The sequence below is a fragment of the Candoia aspera genome, chromosome 9, assembly GCF_035149785.1.
Source record: "Candoia aspera isolate rCanAsp1 chromosome 9, rCanAsp1.hap2, whole genome shotgun sequence".
NCBI lineage: Eukaryota > Metazoa > Chordata > Lepidosauria > Squamata > Boidae > Candoia > Candoia aspera.
Window position 1 is genome coordinate 5,946,108 of NC_086161.1, and position 20,666 is coordinate 5,966,773.

The 20,666-nt window shown below is 44.4% G+C and overlaps 2 protein-coding genes across 2 annotated transcripts in view; one reads left to right on the top strand and one right to left on the bottom strand.

Annotated features, from left to right (window-relative positions):
* Window positions 1–20,666, bottom strand: part of ACAD8 (acyl-CoA dehydrogenase family member 8) — a 256,274-nt gene that overhangs the window by 42,981 nt on the left and 192,627 nt on the right. The gene's annotated exons all lie outside the window — the stretch shown is intronic.
* The window catches only part of NCAPD3 (non-SMC condensin II complex subunit D3), a 30,382-nt gene that overhangs the window by 8,484 nt on the left and 1,232 nt on the right, over window positions 1–20,666 (top strand). Inside the window, exons 13-32 of the mRNA XM_063310976.1 lie at window positions 1,635–1,769; window positions 2,339–2,559; window positions 4,901–5,096; window positions 5,323–5,416; window positions 5,548–5,663; window positions 6,345–6,452; window positions 6,649–6,763; window positions 6,853–6,960; window positions 8,191–8,429; window positions 8,764–8,843; window positions 12,470–12,607; window positions 13,519–13,652; window positions 14,160–14,359; window positions 14,936–15,046; window positions 15,667–15,843; window positions 16,899–17,050; window positions 17,342–17,469; window positions 17,605–17,682; window positions 19,717–19,795; window positions 19,887–19,943. Coding sequence (XP_063167046.1) covers window positions 1,635–1,769; window positions 2,339–2,559; window positions 4,901–5,096; window positions 5,323–5,416; window positions 5,548–5,663; window positions 6,345–6,452; window positions 6,649–6,763; window positions 6,853–6,960; window positions 8,191–8,429; window positions 8,764–8,843; window positions 12,470–12,607; window positions 13,519–13,652; window positions 14,160–14,359; window positions 14,936–15,046; window positions 15,667–15,843; window positions 16,899–17,050; window positions 17,342–17,469; window positions 17,605–17,682; window positions 19,717–19,795; window positions 19,887–19,943 — 2,666 coding nt within the window. The remainder of the gene's footprint in view (window positions 1–1,634; window positions 1,770–2,338; window positions 2,560–4,900; window positions 5,097–5,322; window positions 5,417–5,547; window positions 5,664–6,344; window positions 6,453–6,648; window positions 6,764–6,852; window positions 6,961–8,190; window positions 8,430–8,763; window positions 8,844–12,469; window positions 12,608–13,518; window positions 13,653–14,159; window positions 14,360–14,935; window positions 15,047–15,666; window positions 15,844–16,898; window positions 17,051–17,341; window positions 17,470–17,604; window positions 17,683–19,716; window positions 19,796–19,886; window positions 19,944–20,666) is intronic.

Below are 20,666 nucleotides of genomic sequence, written 5' to 3' on the forward strand. Positions count from 1 at the left end.
GCTTCCGACAAGCAAAGTCAATGGTGGAAGCTGGATTTGCTTAACAACCACATGATGCACTTAATGGCCATAGTGATTCACATAACAACCGTGGCAAAAAAGGTTGTAAAATCAGGCGTGACTCACTTAACAACCACCTCTCTTAGCAATGAAAGTTCTGGTCCCAGTTGTGGTCATAAGTCGAGAACTACCTTTATACCTATTTGTGGTCCCTTGGTCAGCTAATTGGAGACAGGTATCTCAGTTCAATGGCTGTGGCTCCACCCCACCTTTTTCCCTTTGCAATATTCTGACTTCAGCTGCTATTGAGCAGGGTAGGGTCAATGTTTGAAGCACCTGCTAGAGATTAAATCTGGAATTTCTGTGAAATGCAGATGTTCTTTCATTATTGTGATCCTCCTCCTTTGTGCCCGCTCTTCATCTACCCCTTACTTTGCAACTAATGGTGTATAATTCATACCAGAGTCATCATGGGCCCTATGTCTAAATCAGCCCAATTGTTCTATATTGGTATTAAGAATGGTGCTGAGAGTTCCTGTCCCTGGAAGTGACAGTGAATGAGAAATGATTGTGAAATGTGACCTTAACTTGGGCAAATACTTGCTCTCCCTCTGAGAGATTTATTACCATGTAATGAAATATGTAAGCTTGAATAAATCACTTTTAAACATTTAAACCCTCATGTTTAGAATATTTATAGTGGTATAATGAATTTGGATGGCAGAGTAATGAATCAGCACACACGTGAATGCAAAACTGCACAAAATCCTGGTTGCACTGAATATTGTAGGTTTCTGTAGTTTGTGCCCTTGGTTCAGCTCCCCCCACCTCCTTGTACATGACAGTTGTCAAGAAACAGAGGGTGTGTCAATTTAATCTCTAAAACTAGTGCATCGTGTTACGCTTTTCTGTGAAAATAAAAGATCCAGATTTCCAAGCCATATAAAGCAGAGTTGAAAATATGAGCCCTGCCCAGTTCGGTGGCATCATCACCTTGCCACCATGCTTCCTGTAATGCTTGGAGTCCCAAGATGATGGTGGTGGAGGAGGTGATGATGATGATGATGACAATATAGAGGTTCAATTTCTTTGGCTCAGAGTTCCTGTGATCCATATATATTGTACTCCACAGAAAACGTGCCCCCACGAACTGTTCTGTGGGAAGTCTATGACACCTTCCACTGGATGGGATTTCCCATTATTTCTTCTGATGATGATAACTTCTGCATAGGCCATTCACTTGCTGTGGAAGTCATTTCTGGGGCAAATAAAGTGGATTCTGGTCCCTCTGCATCTGTTATACCTCGCCATTATGTTCCATAGCATATCACAAAAGTCCTTGTTTTTTTCTTTCCCTCATAACATATACCATTGGGCCCCAGAATTGTCATGGCATACTCTCTGTCGTTTTGTCATTCATTTTTATTTTATTTATTTTTTATTTATTAATCAAATTTATCACCGCCCATCTCCCAAAGGGGACTCTGAGTTATGTCTCCTGCTCTGAGTTGAATTCCAAGATTAGCTTTTTCAACTCACTGTATTTGTATCAGGAATGGGTGCTGCTGGGATGAACTTGCCATGTTTACCTCTTTCCCATTTCCACATATTTCCATATGTTGCCTGATGTCCAGGTGTTGACAAGCATTTTGAAACACAACGTGGTTCCGTGTACCTCAGAAGACCTGGCCACTCTCCAGGATCGGTGTCGTGATCCTGCTATCTCTGTGAGGAAGTTAGCGCTGCAGTCTGTTACAGATCTCTTACTGGTAAAGTGGTACCCTTGACCCCTTCTCAACCCTCAGTTCCTCCAAATCCTGGGGATTATACAAATCCTTGGGGCCTGGGGCCCCGGGTGTGTAACAGAGCCCCATTTCCTGGCTATGTTGAAAGCCTTTTATGTTTCTCCAGCTGCTGTGTATTTTTATTTTGTGTGTGTTTTATTTTTAAAGTTCAGTTTAGTAGTTGTGTATATTTTTATTCTGAAGTTGCACACTGCCCAGAGTCATGTGCGTGAGATGGGCAGCCATATAAACTGATTGATTGATTGAATGGATGAATGAATGAATCAAAACTATTGATGACCTCTACTTATAATGGTTCTTACTTCCAGAGATGTATGACTCAATCCTGGTATAAGAAGATACCTGCTGTAGTTTTTCTGTAGGCTCCCGGTCTGTTGAATAGATGAGGCCTTGGCCTGGTCCATCATGGCTCTTAAGAAGGCTTCAGCTGGTCCTTTGCAGAATTGTTGGCTGCTTGCTATTGACATCTCAGCATCTGAGAGGCCACCAAGCCCCTCCGCTAAACTTCCTAACAACGCCTCTCCTTATTACAGTCTCAGCCAAAGAGCGTTCTGATGCAGAAGGCCTGGCTCATGGGAGTCATCCCTGTCATTACGGACTGTGAGACCTCTGTGCAGGAGAGAGTCTTGGAATGCGTTGACACTGTCTTGCTTCAGCAAATTAAGCCCTGCAATAAATTCACTCATCGAGACAAAAACCAAGTGCTGGCCTGGGATCTCCTGATGTTGCTCACGAAAGAGAGTCAAGAGCTAAGGTAGGGTTTCTTGCATCTGACTGCATCTAGAACCCTCTCCTGTAATCTTGGACACAATCATCCTCTTGCAGGAGACAGTGAGAATGTTGGCCCATGAGAGATCAGTGACCCGTGTTGGTGAAAATAAGTTTCTATGCAGGGATAAAGGTCTGCTGGGAAAAGAAAAAAAGCATGGTGTCTTACCAGGCAGTTGCTCTTCTTTATGTCCCTCTATACCTGGTGTAATATCAATCAATGAATGAATGACTTTATTGATTAGTCAAATGACCGTATCAGAAAGTTGGGCATCAGCCACTATAAGATAAAAGATATAAAATATGATACCATGAAATAGCTAAAATACAGTAGGATTAGATAAAATATACTATGGTAAGATAAAGTACGATAAAATACAGTAGGGTAAAATAGAGATTAAACTGTGAGATAAAAATGCAAGGTACAGTAAAATGAGTAATAAAATACAGAGACAATGTGAGTTTAGGTGAATTCATCACCTTTACATGCCACCCCAACATGTTCTATAAATTGTGTTCTCAGTTGGACAGCCCTAACTCTAAACTTAACAGTTCTGTTGACCACACATGTATTTGTGCCCTGGAGGAAGTAACACAGTCGTTTGTTACGGTCCCAGTACGTGGTTCTGTCAAGTAATGTCTGAAGGTACTGAGCCCTTGCTGGGGCGTGTAGTTGGCAGTTAAACAGGATGTGTGCAATGTCTTCTACTTCGGGTGCTCCACAAACACATGTCCTCTCAAGGTAAGGCGCTTGGTGAAATCGTCCCTATTTGACCATAGAATCTAGTTGCTCAAATCTTGCTCTAGTAAGAGCTATCCCATGGTATTGAGTCAGACCCAAATATTTATCTATTTGAAAGTGTGTGGTGTAATATGAACTATTACAGGGTAGTTCCCATTGGAACAAAATGCTTCTAACCCTTGGGATTCAAGTCTATCCTCAAGGAGATCTTAACACTTGGACTGTTGGCTTATTGAGCTTTTATTACTCAGCGAACAAGACTTTGTGCTCTTCATAATTTCATTCCAGAACAGATAATTAGGAGTTACCAACTAAACAACACAAACACGCCTACATCTCTGGAATTTCCAGATGATTCCCCCCATTCAAGAACTAACCAGGGAAGATTTTGCTAAACTTCCAAGGTCAAATGCCAGGTTCTGCCACTTACCTGGGCACTACTCAAGCCAGCCAGATTGGCAACCACTGCTATCTCTTGTGCAAGTTGTCCTTGGTTTAACCATGAACTTTTATCAAAAAGCAAGTTCTGTAATTGGAAAAGGAGGAGAAAACTGTCACTAAAGGTTGAGCTTCACTCTTCAGGTGTTTGTGTTAAACAACAAAGATGGCTGAATGCTATTTAGAAATATCCCTCCATCATTCATAGAACGTTCTTTGTTACGGCACTTAGCACATTTTCTTGCCCACAGCTATAAGCATTTCTTCTGTTGTCTCTTTTTTCAGACTTTACAGGAAGCAAAATGAGGGGTGAGGTGCAGCTTCTGGAATGACAAGAACATATGCTGATTAAAAACAGCATCTGTTTATTAGTCAATAGCATGTAACAGTTTCTGAAATAGAACATGTCATGTTAAAATTTATGATACCATCACAAATCCTAATTTTGGCCCATGGATGATATACTTGGAGTTTTTACATTGCCTGTGAGCTTTCGTAATCATTTCATATTTTTCTTCCTATTTTGAGACAGGATGAAATGTATATGGGAGGAAGACACGTTTTGGCACAGAAATAAGATTTTGGGAGTTTAAAGGGAGATGGGTAACACATGAGCAAGATGAAGGAACTAAATCCAAATTTTCTTTAGTCATTAAAAATGTGTAGAAACCTTTTGATGTGCCAAAATTAGTTTTCTTTAAGACCCTCAGGTTTCAAAATCTGCTTTTATGAATCTTTTGGGTAATCTGAAAAACAGATGGGATGAGTGTTGCATGTTACTTGGAAGAGGGAGTGGCTATGACAATCTATGGGTACAGAAAGGAACCTAGGTGGTTCTCTGCTCCATCCGTTGTGGTCCAGAGAGGAGATTAAAAACAGCTTCTGCCTTTGTTTTAAGTTAACCATAGTAGACTCTGAGCCCTAAACTTTGGGTAACAGAAATTAGGATTTATTACAATAAGCTAGCCTCATTATGTAACCTAATCAACATTTCATATATATTAGTTAAAAGAGGTTGCAGTTTTTCTGTTTGGGCAAAACAAACGGCAGCTAAAGGAGTTTGGCTTTTCAGCAGTAGTGAAATTCAATGACACTTCCATTTACATAATCAAAAAAGGCCCTTGTAATTGATTGTTCTCTCTTTCAGCCGTTATTTAAGCAAAGCTTTCCACATTTTGGCCAGGAAGAACAAATTCTCCTCTTCATTCATTAATGGCATCATCTCCCATACTGAAACAGAGCGTGCTGCTGCTGCTTGGATGTTGCTGGCAAAAGTGGCTGGTTCCTCATCCAAGTTGGACTATTCTAAAATAATTGATGCCTGGGACAGCATCAGAAGGCGAGTTAAATCTTGCACAAAAGTGGGAGTGGTCAATATGGCTGGAGTTACATATTATACTCAAGCCACCCAGTGGTCCTCTGGGTTTGGCCTAGCATGTTGACCCCAGCCACTGGTTTATGACTCAGAGTCAAATGAGCCATGGCACAATGTGACATGTGGATCTAGCTGCTGTCATTCATGGGTGAGGAGTTGTAACATCACTTCATTCTTCTCAACTTTCCAGACAGCATGAAGCCAACATGGAGACCATGGTGCACATCCTCAGTGTGATTGGAAGTGTTGCAAAACATCTGCCTAGCAGCATCCAGAGCAGGCTAATGAGTGAGGGACCATTGAACAATCCTTTGGGAGGGTAGAGGCCTATCATGTGAACTCTTCTTTGCGGGAGGAGGGGAGCAGTGTCTACGTGCTGCAACACCAATTAATTCTTAGAGTTTGCCCTCCTTTTGCAGATGAACTCAAATGTTGGCTGCAGGACTTCCAGTGTCCTTTGGAGGTTATCAGCCCAGCTATTGAAACTCTACAGAAACTTAGCCAGGCCATCACAGATGCCCCAGAGGAGGTGCTGGTGAGTGTGATGGAGCTCGGAGCTGAGGGAGTAGAGAGCACATTCCAGGCAGATAAGCGTTCTCAGAGCTTGTACAGCTTGGAGAGAGTGCGGGGGGGGGGGCAAGGAAGAAAGTTAGACTAGCACCGCCCTAGATTCCCAAGAGTATTTTTCCCTGTAGCTCAGTTACGGAACCTTTAGTCTGGCAAGATTCTGTATGTGGCATGACCAATAAAGTAACTAGCGTTGCAGCTACGACGCAGCGTGATTTTCTTTGCCAGTTCCCCTGACAGTGAGACTCACTAGATCTTTTTCAAAACAGTGGGTGTCATTCTTTTCCAGATGGTATTGCTCCTGGAAGAATAGTGGCTCTTATTTCCTGGAGGCTCTTCAGCTCTTGCTGAAGTCCAACTCTCAGCATTTCTCACTAGGTCCAGGGCTGCTGGGAATTGTGGTTCGGCAGCATCTCATGGGTCCCTGATTTGATCACTTGCATTACAAAAGGGATCTCTGTTGAACGGAAAAGGGCCTGTTCATATCTACACTGATTGGGTGGAAGATCACACCAGACCTAGGCTGGATAACTTAATCTGTTATGGACATAGCATCCTCCTAGCCACAAAGAAGTGTGACCCTGGGGAAGGTTGCTATGTTAACTTAGCAAACATTAAATCAAATTTCACCCATGTCATGTTTGGACAGGAGCTGCTGAACAACCTGTGTGGAGATCTTTTAGCCACCTGTGAGCGTTATATCTCAAAAATAGTCCTCCAAGAGTATGGAATGGAGCAGCTACAAGAGGATGTCTTGGTAAATAAAACCAGAGGGTGTGTGGGTGTCAATTGCTAAACTCTGAACATGAAACTTTTGGGTTTAGCCAGCCACCTGGAAGCCTTAATAAAAGAGATGTCAAGTTCAACACCTCTCAGCTAGGCTTTGACAAAATGGCATTGTAACACCAACTTGGGGTTCTCTTTCTGCTCTATGGCACTGCTTCATTTGGTAGGTAAGGCATCTCTTCACCTTGGGTGAGATTGCGCAGTTGTGCCCAGCCAAAGTGGAAAAACGCATCTTCTTGCTGATACAATCCATCTTGGCTAGTCCTGACAACATGGAACAGCGTAAGCATTTCCTCCTCCTCTGGCTGGCTACATTGCAGAGGGAATCTCCTCCTTGACAGCTCTTCTGATTTGGCATGTGGTGTTTCTAGTGTCCAGCCCTGCGGATAATGAGGATCTCCCAGTATCTCAACCATTGTCTCAATTCCGAGGGTCCGTGATGCCTTCTACTGTCCGAGCACATGCATTCATTACTCTAGGTAGGACACCTAGGTATATTTTGGAGCAGGGAGGGTGGGTGGGGAAGAAGGCTTGCCATATGCCCTCCCTTCTTTTCTTTGCCGTTCCCTAAAATCCACTGACATACCATGTTTGTATATTTTAAACTTGTATCCCCTGTATTTCCATTTCATCTGACTCCATGCTAAACATGAAGTGGACAAAACGACAATAGAAAGAGACATTCTGGGTTTGGTGGTTTGATTCTTAGTTTGTTTGTTTTTTTAAGAAAAGCAAATTTAGTTCAGCTAATGATACCTTATTCCTCCCCAAACATGAAATAACACGAATCTTATCAATGGTGTCTTTGAAGATGTCAGCACCATCTTTCTTGGAAGGGAGCTTGAAGCATCATGTCTTTCTCTCCCCCTGCCAGCAGTATGGCAGGGAACCCCTTGCTGGGCATCAGAGAAGGTGGAATGGAGCAATAAGACAAGTGGCCGCAGGGGAATGGGATGGATTTAATGATTGCCTCCTCCTTTGGGGAATACTAGACAACCAGCGACCCATTGGGTCATCATTTTCAGAGGTATTTCCTTACCGGATTCCTCAATGCCTTCAACAATGGCAGAGCTTTTAATGTACTGGAAAAGTTCTTTAAAATTCAGGGAAAGATGTATCTACCTTGAAAGCAGCCAATGTTGAACTGTATACCACCGTCAAACATCAGGAGTTGACCACAGGAAACATTTTATGACATTTTGTATTATGTCATAAAATGTTTTATGATCGTTTTTATGTCATAAAATGTTTTATAAAATTTGCCAAATTTCTATTCCACAGGAGTCACGGGTCCTGGATTTTGGACTCATTTAGCCCATTTGAGATACCTTGGTTCAAAAATTGTCTCCCTACGATGCACCGTTTCTCCCAGTTGAAGGTTACAAAGTATCAGACAGACATGAGAGTTTTAATAGTCTATAGATGGAGATGGGAGAGAAATAAAGTTCTCACAAAACTGCTGAAGGTTTTCTCTACAATAGCAAAGTCTTGCCAAAGGCAGCCTTAAGCATATAGTGACATTTGGAAATCCAGTGACGTGGAGTGGTCAGGAGGAAGATAGTGGCCCAAGAGCCCTGAGCTTAGCAGTCAAATAGAACTCTGATTGTCTTCGAGCGAATCTGTCCCAAGGTTGTCTGGTTTCCACTCTCTGCCATTTCCAAACCCATAAGAACCTCGACCTTCTTCCTTTGCTCTTTCCTGTACGATAGGAAAGCTGTGCCTGCAGCACGAGGACCTGGCAAAGAAGTGCATTGCAGCCTTGGCTCGTGAGCTGGAGGTGTCCAAGGATGTGGCGGTCCGCAACAACGTGGTGATCGTGATGTGTGATCTCTGCATCCGCTACACCGCCATAGTGGACAGGTATATTCCAGATATTGCCACATGCCTGAAGGATTCAGAGGCATTCATACGGAAGCAGACGCTCATACTCCTCACTAATCTCTTGCAGGTGAGGAAAAGCAGGATAATCAGGAGGGGGATCAAGCTTCTTCGTTGTCCAAACTGGGGGTGCCCCGCTTTCGGTTTCTGAGCGCAGCGCGCTACATTTTCATTAGAAACAAAACAAAGTGCAGTTCACTTTCCCTGGCGTGGACTTGGGACTGTCACTGTCTAGTTGACTTCCATGTGCCATCCCTGAAAATGACCCTGACCTCAGAAACTGCAGAAAAGGGAGAGATCCAAGAGTTTGGGGGGATGTTAGGAGCTTTGAGCAAATGTACTTTTTGGTGGAGACAGTATCCATATTTTCTCATCCAAAGGGCTAACTGTTTTGATTTGATTAGGAAGAATTTGTGAAATGGAAAGGCTCCCTCTTCTTCAGATTTGTCAGTGTCCTGGTGGATCCCAACCCAGAAATTGCCAGGTAAGGAACATCGTTTGGAAGCTAGTAGAGTTCAAAGCTTGGTGCTGCTTCCATTCCCTTTGAAATCTGGGAGAAAGGAGAAGATTCTGACTAGGTCTTTTGCCACTCAGCTAGTCTTTAGAAAGAAATATTAGGTCCTTTACTTCATGATGGCGATGATAATGATGACAATGACATTTTTATCCCACCTTTTTTATATGTAGCTCAAGGGGCCACCAAACACATTAATACTCCTGCCTCCTATTTTCCCCACCTGTGAGGTAGGTTGGGCTGAAAGAGAGTGGCCCAAAGTCACCCAGCTGGCTTTAGCATTCACAACCCCCAAAACACAGGATGACAAATTCATCATCCCAAGAAGATTTGCTGGCTTGTTTGAAAACCTTAATTTCTGGTCTTAGAGGCTTGTGAGGATAGGATTCAGAATATCAAAAACAAGACAATATAGGTCTTGGTTTTTTTTTTCTTTTTCTTTTTTTCTTTAATTCTCTTTTAAGCCTTGCATGCATTATGATCCTAGAAAAGGCAGACCTTCCCTTCCCCTCCCCTCCCCTCCCCTCCCCTCCCCTCCCCTCCCCTCCCCTTCCCTTCCGGTTTCTTAAGATGAATTCCTAAGAACTCTTCTATAGAGGTATTGGTAAGACTGGGACCAGCTCTTAAGAAGCAAACGATTCTTTTAAAATGATGGTGATATAGAGAGCCAGCTAACTTTGTCTTCCCTGCAGTGCCTGAATTTAGGATAGTCTTGTCCCAAGCCTTTCCAGCAGGGGGAAGTACAGCATTATATTGTTCATCGGGATTTGCTAGGCCAAAATCTAGTTTAGTCTTGTGTGTTTGTTTAAAGAGTAGTATCCGTTGACACTGGCTGCTTTATTTATGCTTGGGATTGTTCTTTAAACAAACACTAGACAACTACTGGTATGACTTTCAGTCAATCATGTAAACTTGCATATAAGTAAAAACAATAGTTCTGGATCCTGTACAGGATGGTGTTTACAGGAGGAGGAGAAACATGCATCTTCCACAATGACATTTGCCACTGTTTTTAAAGGAATGCCCGATGGAAATGCAGAGCACTGTTTATTCATTAAGGACATACTCATCTGGCATTTCATTTTACATCGTGGCCAGATGAAGGTCAAGGATGGTAGGACTTGCACATTCTGGTTTTCCAGACTAATTTCAAGGCTTGCTTGCTGTTGGTTGATTTGATTTGCATATCGCTTACATTCAGGAGCTCAGGGCAAGATGCATGAGGCTCCGTTCGGTGAGAGAGAGTTGACTGGCCCAAGATCACCCAAAGAGCCCCCCAGCCTTAGTCCAGCACTTTAACCCAGTGTTTCTCAACCTTGGCCACTTTAAGATATGTGGACTTCAACTCCCAGAGTTCCCCAGCCAGCAGAGCTTGTTGAAAGTTGCCAAGGTTGAGAAACACTGCTTTAACCACTACACCCCTGGCTCAGGACTTAGTTGCCGAGTCAGTGGGCTGTGATGTCTTTACTTGCTTATTAGCAAAATGTCTGTACTGTCCCCGAGGTAACAACTCTGGACAGTATACCACTCTAAAAGCTCATTTCCTATAAATTTAATGCCAGTTTCCTCCTGTTTGGGAGAGCTCTTATGTTGAAAAAACGTAGAAACCCTACTGCTAACATCTCAAACAGGAATATTTATGTCAAAACAAATATGGGGGTATGGGGATTGCATTTCCATACTCCTTTTAGGTAAGGGAAATACTCTGTATCCCTTTTTAAGGGAAATGCCTGTGATGGAATGTGAGGGTGACCTTGGAAGAGGAGGGGGAAGAGAGGCCGCCCAGGGAACAATCACTTAGAAGAGGGAGGAGCCCACAACTGAGGAACGGCCAGAGAAGGAAAAAGAAAGGACCCACCCTAACTACTCAGGTGGTAAATAGGGAGGGCAGGAGATTTGTACCTTCAGACTTGCAAGGTTCCATTTATACAGCCTTACAATAAAGTAGAATTAGCTCATCTGGTCATGTTTCGTGTCTGTTTTACCTTGGAAGGCTGACAATGCCTTCTTGGAAGTGATCCTTAGTACCGCTTTGGAAAAAAGCCATTGTTGATACCTCTTGAGAATATGCCAATAATGATAACCAAGATCATCTGCCATCAAGTAGCTCTTTAAATGAGGACATGCTGCCTCTATGCAACACTAAGAACTGCCTTCCCGGGCCAGAGTTCATTTGCCATATTCACTCAAGGAAGATGACCGCTGCAAAAAATAAAAAGGAAGGACTACACAGAAAAACCTCACCTGGCTCCCTTTCCTTATGCTCAGTAAATACAAGATGGCTTCTAGCTTTCCTGGCAAGAAAATGCAGTACTCTAATAATTTTGAGATCGGTTGTCCAGTTGCTTCTGCATTAGAAGTATCCCCTTCCTCACCCTTTTCCCCTTTGCTTGGACCAACAACCCATTTTCTGATGACCTGGCTCTGAATGTATGGTGACCACGGCTGATAGCTTTGGATGTTCTAATTCCCCATAAGGTTAATCACTGTTGCCATATCTTGGGCCGATAGATTCCATATGTTTAATTACGCATTAACATTTAATCAGATGGGATTTTATTTTCTGACTTTCGTACTCTGTTTTGCTTTTCCTCTTGGAGATTCTCCACCATCACTCCAGAAATCTTGTTTATATAATTAGGTTAAGTCTCTAGCAAGGAGCTCATCTATGCTTTATGTAAAAGCTACCCAGCTGTGAACAGGAATATTTTTCACATATTGGGGTGGGGGTGGGGGAAATATTCATTTGCTTTAAAAAAAAACCCTTCCTAAATATTGAGGTTCCAAGTTCAGACTCAAGGCAAGTAGACCTATTCTCCTTAATAAGGTTTAGTTATTGTGAGTGGCTGCTAGTTAATTATCTCAAACGTTGTAATTACTGACGGTGTTTACTGTTCTATTGAATTATTTCTCCCTTTAATTATTTTGGATTATAATTAGAAGCAAAATTGTAGGATGGCCCTGAAAGCTTTTCTAAAGAGTTCGGGGTAAGGGAATGGCACCAAAATAGGCTGTATGTTTCGTAAACGTGACATTTTAAGCAAGGCAATCACTGGGGAAGACTATAGTCTGAGAAAGGAAAGACCTCGTATTTCACAGTGTTGGTTTTGCTGCTTCTGTGTCACTCAACCGGGTGTCATTCCCTCTTAGTATTGTGCAAGCATCTTAGTTGATGTTTCATGGGAAAAATTAAGTGGCTGCCCATTATGCAAACGATGCTAAGATCAGTGTTTCACAGCAAAATGTCCAGTGATACTGGATTCCCTGACTTCTATGTTGTGCAAATGGAGCAAATTTGCACACTGAGGCATATGAAGGGTAAAGTTTGCTTTGCCCCTTCGTTCCTTGCAACCTGGCTTCATCCCTCCACTGTCCTTCATACCCTTACCTGCCATTTTTCAGGCTTCTGATCCTTTACCACTTTCTGGCTGGGAACTTCCTCTTAAAAAAACAAAAGCTGTGATTCTCATGGTGCTCTCCATTTTGTATCTTGGAGAGCTTCATAGTTGCCAACATCCCTGCTTTTTAAGAAGCAAGTGTTATCTCAGGCGGGCATGGTTTTTTCCCAAAAGCTCTTGTTTTCTTGGCCTCCACAGCTTTGCCAAGTTCTGCTTGGTGCACCTCCTGCTCAAGAGGAATCCAGTCATGTTTTCTCAGCACTTCATCGAATGCATCTTTCATTTCAACGGCTACGACAAACATGAGAAGTACAACAAATTTCCCCAGAGCGAGAGGTCTGTGAAATTACATTCATGTCACTATGAGCATGAACTGCTTACGGCTGAGACCCACTTTGTTGCTTCCTTCTCCCTATCAGCTGCTGGGTAATGTTCCAGGGAGTTTACTTTTTACAAATAAAGGCCAGTCCCAAGTACAGATAGTCCTCAATTTACAGCTGTCCGTTTCACAATGGTTCAAAGTTATGACAGCCTCAGAAAAAGTGCTTTACAACCTAAACTCGCACTTACGACCGTCGTACCACCCCTGCGGTCACGTGATTGCAGTTCGGGTGCTTGGCAGCATGACCCAGATATAGGCCTTGGTTAAAAATCTAAGGCAGAACAGACCAACAGACAGCTGGTGCAGTTTGGCTTAGAGCTGACTGTTGGTGGTCAAGACCCCAGGCAGAAGAAGTCTGGCTTAGGTCCTGCCACATTGCTGCTATAGTGCACCCTTAGATCTTCTTCCCCTTATAACCATCCTCCACTGCAAATACAGCTATCGACCCCCCCACACACACATGCAGCCTATAATGAGTGTCTGTTTCCCAAGACGAACTGTGTTGAAGTCCACACGGCTTGAAGTTGCCAAGGTTGAGAAAGACTGCTCTAAGAAATGGTGGGGCCAGGATAAAGCCTACATTCAGTTGAACTGGAATGGAATTTAATGCACTGAATATGCTTCCTTCCCATGCATTTAATTATTCTCTCCTGCCGTCCTATGAAGAACTACAAGTGGTGGTTGCATCAGAGCAACTGGGTGGGGGAGAGCCTCAGGAGCAATTGTCAAGATGTTAGGTGTGTTTTCCCCATGGCTCCTTGCAATCCCCAGGTGCCCATTTCTGACCCTGAGTGAACCTGGGGGTGGCTCTTTGTGCGCCTTTGCACACTCCACCTCCCTCATGGATTTTGTTCACTTGCAACAGGGAGAAGAACCTCTTTTCCCTGAAGGGCAAAGGCAAGAAAGGCCCCCGGATGCAGATTTACAGGTTTCTCCTGGAACATTTTACTGATGAACAGCGATTCAACATCACCTCAAAAATTAGCCTGAATGTCCTGGGTATGGCTGCAGCTTCAAAGTTTAAACCCAAAGATACCTCTGTAAAATAAGGCCTTTCCAAAACTGCCCTGTTTTGCAGATAGGAACTATGCCTAGCTGTGGGATTGCTCAAAGTAAGAGCTGGGAGGTCCATCTTAGCTACTGATAACTCTCCTAACGTGATCTCCTCTTGCGTGGCTGAAGTAAGAGCAAGGCTGCCCAAGGCATTTGGCTTCCTGAAATGGAGTTGCAAATTGTATAGGTTTCATCCCCAAGTCAACGACCTAGTTGATCTGGGTACCTTTCAAAACGCAGCTTTATGAAATTAAATAACTAACAATTTGTTGTCCATTTGAAACACCAAAGGTCAATCACCTATGGCGATTGCCTCATCCTGCTGCATGGATGGGCCTTTCTCTCTAAGAACATGCATCGCTGTCAGATTGCATGTTCCTTGTGTAGGAGAGTAACTTCCTGCTAAAACATCTGGATGCTCCTATCCTCTCCTTTCTCCAAACTTGATTGTAGCCTGCTTTGTGGATGGGGTCCTCCCTCTCGATACGGAAGCCAGCGAGCTGCTCTCGGATACCTTTAAGATCTTGAGCTGCAAGGAGATCAAACTGTCAGCCATGAGATCCAGACCAGAGGAAGACATCCAGCCAGAGGAAGATGAATTGGCCATGGCCAACGCTGTCATGCAGGTGGCCCAGAAGAAGCTCATTTCACAAGTTAGTGTTACAATTAGTGCTACCCAGGAGTAGGTTGCTCCTTTTACTTACTCCAGAGCAAGACACTTGCAAATTGCTTTCAGTGGGAAGAGTCTCCACACTTCCCATCTTGCTTCCTACAAAGCAACATGACTTCTGCAGAGCTCCAGTTTAATCCACCGGAGAGTTCTGGTTATGCTGGCAGTCAGATTCAACAGGGGTTCATTTCATTCTGACAAAATGAACTTTACTACCCATCTGCTGTAAGTAGCACAGGAGAGCATCCAAAGGAGCTCTAAAGGAGCAGTAAAATTGCTTCAGCACCAGCTTCTGGAAAGGTGGACCCACTCACAAGGTGATAGGAGCAGCCTATTTTCAGTCCTGGCAGAAGGGGGCAGCACTGATCTTTTAGGAGCCTGGGCAGCTGGGATTGTTCAGTCCTGGTAGTGCTACAAGTAACCATGCACAAAATGTTCTTAGGTGCCAAAAGTTGCTCCCATCCCTAGGAAGGCTTTCATGCTCCTGGCCTCTCCGCTGTTTTGCGCGGACAGCCCTCTTCACCTAAGTGTGCCTCTTTCTGCTCAATCTAAACCATAGGTTCAAAAGAATAATTTTATAGAAAATGTCATTCCCATCATTACTTCATTGAAGACCTTGTTGGAGCAAGAGAAACTTCCAGCACTGAGAGACCTCATGAACTACCTCCAGGTAACCTTTCTCAATCAGGATATGCCATTAAAATTTGAGTCGGGGCAGCGCCTTCCTGAAGCATTTCTGTTGTTCGTGTTGAGTATCGCTGCCCCATCTGGAGGGTGGGCGGTATTGTGACATTTCACGTTCCACCTATTTGGAAAGTAACATGATGACTGGGATCTGAAAAGTAGAAAAACCATGGGGGCGTCAGGGGAAGGACATGGCAGCAAGCCAAGTGTAGAGATGGCCAATCTTGACTTAGCCAAGAGGATCCCTTAGAGCAGTGTTTTTCAAACTTGGCAACTTTAAGATGTGTGGACTTCAAGTCCCAGAATTCCCCAGCCAGCACTGAAGTCCACACATCTTAGAGTTGCCAAGTTTGAAAAACACTGCCTTATTAGAGTCTGACTGTGAAAGTCGGTCTTCCATTTCTAATAGGCAAACCGTTCCCAGGCTTCTCCTGTGTTTGTTGACTCTTTCGTCAAAACCTGGATGTGGGTTACTTACTGTTCCTGAGAGCTGGGAATCATATTGTCAGCTGCCGTGGGGGGACCCTGAGATTAACCCAAAGGCCATCAACAAAGCCCAGACAGCAGACTACTCTGCCATCCCCAACACTGTCTGCTTTTCTCCAGGAGGTCATGCAAGACTATCGCAATGAAATCAAAGAGTTCTTTGCCACGGACAAGCAGCTGGCAGCTGAGTTGGAGTATGATATGAAGAAGTACGAGGAGCAGCTGGGCAGGGAGGCTGAGCAAGGCCGGGAGCTGTCCGTAGATCATGAAGGCCCCAGTGCTCTGGTGGCAAGGCAGGTACTGATTTCCACTTTGGCTGTTGTAAAGTCCTAGGGAGCTCCTTCTTAAGCCACGCCAGACAGGCTGCTGACAAGCAACTACTTCTGCATGAAGCGAAGAGGGGCAATGCAGTGTGTTGCAGCAAGCAGCTGTTGAGTCTGAAGGATGTTTCTGCTGAAGCCAAAGCAGGTCGGCTGGCGCAGGAAGCAGCTGCTGAGAGGGCAGAGCAACTGGGTTTGGCACATCTGGTTATAGCAGCTTTTGATTCCCCCTTCTCCCAAACGTATTAGACTACAGTTTTTTGTAACTGTGAAGTCCTTGGTGCTCTCTGAGCTTGGCTGTTTGCTTGCAGACATTTCATTACTCAACTAGGTAACATCATCAATGCTAGTGTGTGTGGGGTTTGCTCCCTGTTTATATATAGTAGCTTGCCCTGCCGGTTTTGGTGGGGCTGTGGTTTTCTCCTTGGTAGCTCCTTGATTAGGGTATTGAACTACCAGGGAGAAAACCACACCCCCACCAACACTGACAGGGCAACCTACTGCATAAAAACAGGAAGCAAACCCCACCCTCCCTCGCACTGCTGATGTTACCTATTCAGGTAATGAAACGTCTGCAAAGAAACATCCAAGCTCAGAGGGCACCAGGGACTCCACAGTTCAACCCTGAGCTACAGATACTCTCTTCTATTGGTTTTGTAATTTCCAGCCAGCATGTTATGGGAATTATGGGAGTTGTGCTCCAATTCAGCTAGAGACCTCCAACTTTGGAAAGGTTAGATTTCAGCCACGATACCTTACATGTTTTTACTTTGGCTTGGTAGGTTTTATGCTGCTTTCCGCATTAAGCCTTCCTGTAGGAGTTGTGATCATCATTCTCTCAGATGAAGATGGGAGGGGTGTTCAAAATTCTCTATTTAGTGCAGGGCGCTTGTTGTCCCTTGAACTACAGGGTGACTAGAGAGAGTTCTTCTCCAGGTTGACCATAAACCTGGCTTCCTTTGCAGAGATGCAAAGGAGGCTGATATTGCAGTGGAGTTTAAGCACCTCTCTGTTTTCTCCTTTAAATAATAGCCACCTACCTTGGAGAGAACTGCACATCCTAGGGATCAAATAGATGAGGCTTCTCCAGTTACCCAAAGCAGCTCTCCAGCTTTGCGATCTCCTCTGTCGGGGCTTGCTATGTTTACAGTGCCCAGGCCAGAAGTCACGAAGCACAGACTCAGGTACAGCTCTGGAACTCTTTCCTTCCTTTTCGGCATGCATTTCACTAAAAGACTCTTAACTGTTTTAAACTGGGCGTTTCATACCCTCTCTTGGTTTGGATAAGATTGTGGCTGATCCTGGGCTTGTCTGAGTACAGGCACGGAAAAAATCAAGTGCACACGCAAGCCAGCTGGCACCTTTATCCAACAACACAAAGGTGACCAGCGTCATGCAGTGCTCAGTGGGGGACGTTTAAAGCTCACAGGGTTGGGACGAAAACGCCAGCCACGTGCCACTTGTTCCCCTCGTAGGAATTTGTCCCTGAATACTTTTGCCATGCTCAACTCTGCTAAACAAGCTATGGAGGCCGCTAAGACACAGCGCAGCAGGAGCTTGGGGACCAGGCCTGATTCTCTGGGGATCGGGCAAAGCGATAAAGGTAGGCTGTTCCCCAGCCCATAAATAGCTTGCTGTAGATAGCTGGGGAACTGGGCTGACATGGAGGGTCCAGTTGTGCCTCACTGCAGACATTTCCTGTGGCTAACATTGCCCCCCTCTTTTTCCTCCCTCTTAGCCTCCTTTTGCAGCTTAAACCAACGGTCTTCCGGAACCAACGTACCCCTGGAAGGCCGCGCAATCAGTACTCCCGAAAGTAAGTTTCTAAAAAAACCTATTTTTGTTTCAAAGTGTTCTTGCTCGGAGAGAGGGCAGCTGGACTGCTCTGGAGAGACTCTTAGTTCAAGTGTTGCCTTCCCAAACAAGCATGCCAATGTCTTGATGCCACTGACAGCGAGTTCAAAAGGGACAAACAAGGTGGATATTGGCACTGTCATGCAAAGATGCATTACTGGGTATCTTTTCAGTCAGCATTGCTTATAGTCACTTTTTGGAGCCTCACAAGCTTGGGAGCTTGACGTTTTCAAGAATAAGCTTTAAAAAGCTTGTCCTGAATTTTGCCCCCAAGTCGACAGCTCTCCTGGTATCCTAAAGCAATTCACGATGTAGGCGTAATATTAGAAGAGCATTTGAAACCATCGAGCACGTGCATATATAAGCTGCAGTGGCTGAGGCCATATCTTCAAATTCGGATGAAGCCAAAGAGGAGCCTGCACTTTTGGATGTTCAGAGGCTGATGGTGGAGTACGTAACCATGGGCAGAAGGATCTAGCTTTGATCTGTCTTCTGCCCTTCAGAAATGCTGGCCTTCTGCAGGATTAATGAAGCTGCAGTCCCACATTTCTGGAGATCTGTGATATATTTACCAGTAAATGGAAAGGTGGCAAGGAGCAGTCCTTTCTGGGCCTTTAGCAACATGCCATTTCAAGCAGCAAGTCAGTAGAATGCAGACATCTTTCTGATTCATCATTCTTCTCTAACTTGGCTGCGCTGAAAGGTTCAGCTGCCATTTGCAATGTCCCCTTTGCAAAATCTCTTGGGAAGCCACACCTGCCAAGATTGTGCCTTACTTCCCACCCAGCACCTTGTACTGTTGTCTGTTCAAGTAGAGGAAGAGGCTGGCTGTTAATCCCACTGTGGGCCAAAGCATAAAATTTCAGTTTTTCATCCAAGTAGCAACATAAGCTGTGTATTGCATTATCATTGCCTGAATCGGCCTCTTTTGAGGTTCCTCTGGCTCAAAGGTCTCTGTCTGGAACGGGAGCTGATTTCCCCCCTGTCCCATCCTGTCTTGTTTTTATTTAACGGCCATTTTCAAAGCTGCTGGTCTGTTCTGCCTCTGTCTCATAGGTTTGGTGCCAACTATCCTTGCCTTCTTGCCTAGATCAAAAGGAGCAACTCCTAGCTGCATGCAACACACAGCATGCTGTTTGTGGACCCCAGAATGAGCGGGGCTCAGATTTTTAGGAAATGTTAATTTTTCCTGTTTGGGATGGGGATTTTAGAAGTGAACCCACATGCCCTAATTTTGTCCCTTAAAGCTCACCGAAAACAGCTGATCTGAAAATTTCAACCCCATCCACCGTGGTGAGATCAAAACGTCACTGGCCACATCCCTTGTGGTTGGAAAAAAGACTGACCATCTCTAGGGTAGCAGCTGAGAGCAAAACTGGTCAAGAGGCACAGAGTGGGCACAGTCAGCCAACGGTGGTTTGCAAGTACAGGTTCTCACCTAGTTTTGCCTAATAGTACAAGGTTAGATGGGGCAACTGCGCATATTTGGAATTGCGAGCTTTTGCCATGGCCAGTTTTTCATCTGTTGCTGTTCTGGACAAGCCTGATCCCCAGTGCTGCCTTGATTTATTAATATGTCTTTTTTTTTTTAATCCGTTCAGTAATGTCTGATTCTCACAGACTGCCTGGACGAGTCCCTGCAGCTTTCTTGACAAGGTTTCTCAGAACTGGTTTGCTGTTGCCTCCTTCCTAGGGCTGAGAGAGAGGGACTGGCCTAAGGTCACCCATCTGGCTTTGCACCTAAGGCAGGACTAGAACTCAGAGTCTCCCGGTTTCTAGCCTGGTGCCTTCATCACTACACCGAACTGGCTGTCAGATTAATATGTCATAATCTTACTTAAATGTGGGTTTAACTTTTCCCCCCCACCCTTTATTACTGTTAGCTGCTTAAGTATTATTCACTGGTGAAAAGGCCAGGTATAAATTTAATAAATTTTGAGCTTTCCGTAAGCTTCTGTTTAGCTTGTACTAAAGGTTGTACATTTTGTTTTTCCAGAGTCGATTAACAACGTGACCTTTGGAGCTGGGGTCAGCCACATTAGCCTGACCCTCACACCGGCGTCTGCTCGAGGCATGTGGATTCCTGTTTCGTTACTCTATTTTTTGAAAAACTAAGCCCAGAGGAGGCAACCCTGCTAATCTCTCTTCTGTTCCTTCTGCAGTCAGACAGGAATCAGAGGCTTCACAGAGCCAGATCGTTTGCTTGGCATCACCAGATAAGCCGTGAGTATAACTGATCTGGACCACAACTGTCTTGTAACCTGTACATGCCTGTGTGTCCTGCTCTTCTTCCCCATGATCAGGGTGGCCAAAGGGTGGCTAATTTAAGCGACTTCTACCCAAATTTATTCTCACACCTTGAACACTACCCTACCCCAGCTCTCAGGACAACATAGACCACAAATGAATGTGCTGCTCCAGGTGTCATTGGCAGAAGGGGTACTGTTGAATATGGCTGCACCGATGTTCAGAGCTGGAGAGTCCCATTCATGAAAGAGAAATCATGCCTCCACCATTCTGATGAAGTAGAGTTCAATAGGATGCTTTCCAAATACCTTACATCTCAAAGCTGGGATATGTTTTGAAGACTTGCATAATGGGCTTTTTCACTGCAACTTTAACGTCTCAAGATCCCCGCACCTTTAAAAAAAAAAAAAAGCTTTCCCATATATAAGAAGATCAGACTGTGAGAAAAGTAATCTGAGAGATTTCTCCTTTGAATGCTAGTTTTTCTGGGGCGGGGCAAACATTCGCCTCGCCCAACTGATGGGTTAACAAATATAGCAGCAGCATTCCAGAAGTGGGGAATGTTTCTTCTTAACAGGACTTCTAAAGGGAGCGGAATTGTAGAGGTGAACCCAGCTCCTTAATCTTTAAAGAAACCTACTAGATTACAAGCAGGCACTAGGTATACAAATATTATTCCTTTGCACGTAACATCTACTG